This window comes from Falco peregrinus, chromosome Z (genome assembly GCF_023634155.1).
Source record: "Falco peregrinus isolate bFalPer1 chromosome Z, bFalPer1.pri, whole genome shotgun sequence".
Classification (NCBI taxonomy): Eukaryota; Metazoa; Chordata; class Aves; order Falconiformes; family Falconidae; genus Falco; species Falco peregrinus.
The window spans coordinates 44,769,117-44,771,356 of NC_073739.1; the positions used below are offsets into that span (position 1 = coordinate 44,769,117).

Sequence of the window (2,240 nt, forward strand, 5' to 3'; positions counted from 1 at the left end):
AGACCTTCCCTCCCGGCCCCTTCCTCCGAGCCAGCCCCTTTGGCCCCGGCTGCGACTTTTCACATCACCGCTCCGCCACGAGCGATATTTAAAGACGATAAAAGCTCTTACCTGCGACCTGGCTCTCAAGTAATCTGATTGTACACAATATAAACACAGACACCAGCAGGGTTATTATAGTCACGAGATCGATCGGGTTTTAGCGCCGCACGCATGACCTGGACCCCGCATCCTCTCCCCTGGGAGCCTGGGGGCCTGTCTTCCCCCCCCCCCCCCCCCCGCCCCCCGCCCCCCTGCCCTTTAGGAGTGCACCAGGACGGAGTGGAGGGAGCCCTTGCCCTCGGGGGCGCTGCTCGCTGCCTGCTCCAGCAGCGAGGCGGCGGCCGGGGAAGCGGCGGGGCAGATCTGCGAGGCGGCGACCGTCAGAGCGGGGATGGCCGGGGCAGCGGGCATCGCCGGCGCCGGCTTGATGGGCACCGGGACGGCGGGCATGGTCTGGGACGGCGGGTGGCAGAGCGCCTTCACGGGCACCCCGAAGGGTCCGTAGTCGGGGGAAACGGGCACGCCGGCCACGGAGTCCATCACCCCCACGTGCGGCCACATGGAGCTCACCACGCTGCTGAGCTGGCTGGGCACCGGGTAACCCAGGTGGTGCATCACCGAGGCCAGCGGCAGCCCGCCGGCCTGCAGCACACCCTTGTAATCTCTGCCGATGATGTTCTCGATGGCGAAGGGATGCTTGAAGCCCGAGGGCTGGCTGCTCCCGTAGGGCGAGAACGGCGGCAGCCTCCCCACCGCGGCGGCGGCCGCGGCGGCGGCCACGGCTGCCTCGGAGCCCGCCAGCCCCGGCACCTTGCCCGGGGGAGGCGGCGGCGGCGGCGGCGGGTGCGGATGGAAGTAGTGCACCATATGCGGGGTTGGCGCCGGGGGCTTGCCGGGGCCGCCGCCGCCCGCCCCTCCGCCCGGCCCGCCGCCGCCGGGCAGGTGGTGCTCGGGGCGCAGGACCTTGAAGCGCTTGCGGCGGCGGAGGAAGCTGCCGTTTTCAAACATGTCCCCGCAGTCGGGGTGCAGCGCCCAGAAGCTGCCCTTGCCCGGCTGGTCGGGGCGGCGCGGGATCTTGATGAAGCAGTCGTTGAAGGAGAGGTTGTGGCGGAGGGAGTTCTGCCAGCGCTGAGTGTGCTCCCGGTAGTAGGGGAACCTCTCCATGATGAACTTGTAGATGTCGCTCAGGGGCAGCATCTTCTCGGCCGAGTGCTGGATGGCCATGGCCGTCAGGGAGATGTAGGAGTAGGGCGGCTTCTGGTCGCTGTACGAGCTCTTCCCTGGCCTGGGCATCGCCGCCCCGCCGCAGCCCTCCCGCGGCCGCACGATCCCGCCGCGCCGGGCGCCGCTCTGCCCCGCACACGGCGGGCCCGGGGTGCCGCGGTCGGCGCTGCCCTGACCCGCCGCCGCCTCTACATCCTGGGCGCCAGCCGCCCGGCCCACGCGCGACCGCGACCTCCCCGCGGCCCCTCGGGCAGCCTCGCCCCGGGCTGCGCTCGCCTCGCCGCCCCGCCCCTTGCCGGAGAGGCAGCTCCCACCCAGGCCGGGGGGCCGCGGGCGACGCGGAGCAGACAGAGGCAGCTCCCGGCCCCCGGTGGTGCCCCCGCTTTCCTCCCGGAGGCCGCCGAGTCTCCCGGGCTTCCCCGCAGCCGCCTGGCACGCTCTGCCGGAGTTAGGGCTCCGCACGCACCGAGGGCTCGGGAGCACGAAATCACCCCGAACCTCGGCAGAGGCGGGGGTAGGGGGGTGGTAAAAGCGCCCCTCTCACCGCTCAGTCCGGCGTCCCCTTAAAAGTTGGCGGCGGTCGGCGGAGGCGAGCGCCGGGAACCCGCGGGGGCAGGAGGCGAGCGGGGCGCCGGCCGGCGGGGCTGTGCCGGCGCTGCGCTCTCCGGCGCCGTTTTGTAATGATGCCCGAGTCGGGAGACCCCCGCAGCTCCTGCTCTCTTGCTATCACATGACAGCGGCTCGGGGACTTGGCGTCTCGTGGAAAAGGAGCGAGGAGCGGCTCCCCGGCTCCCCTCTCGCTCACACCTCCTCAGCATGGCGAGGTGGAGCCATGTGAGAGCGAGATCCGCTTTCAAAACACAGGGCACGGAACGGCAGCCCGAGCAGGAAAGCTCCCTCCTCCCCCTCTCCCCCTCCCAAGCCCTTTCGCAGCCGCTTTCCTCCCCCTTGGCCCCTCGCTCCCGCACAGCCCG

General features: G+C 71.4%; 1 protein-coding gene across 2 annotated transcripts; it reads right to left on the reverse strand.

Annotated features, from left to right (window-relative positions):
• Positions 1 to 300: 300 nt before the first annotated feature.
• On the reverse strand, positions 301 to 1,335 carry FOXB2 (forkhead box B2). Of its 2 annotated transcripts, XM_055791583.1 has the most exons (2): positions 978 to 1,335; positions 301 to 866 (listed from the first exon to the last, which is right to left on the reverse strand). In XM_055791583.1, exons 1-2 carry the CDS (start codon positions 1,333 to 1,335, stop codon positions 301 to 303), a joined length of 924 nt encoding a protein of 307 aa, XP_055647558.1. The 2 variants fall into 2 exon arrangements, with proteins under 2 accessions (XP_055647558.1, XP_055647557.1); XM_055791582.1 differs by having other exon boundaries at positions 301 to 1,335.
• Positions 1,336 to 2,240: the final 905 nt, after the last annotated feature.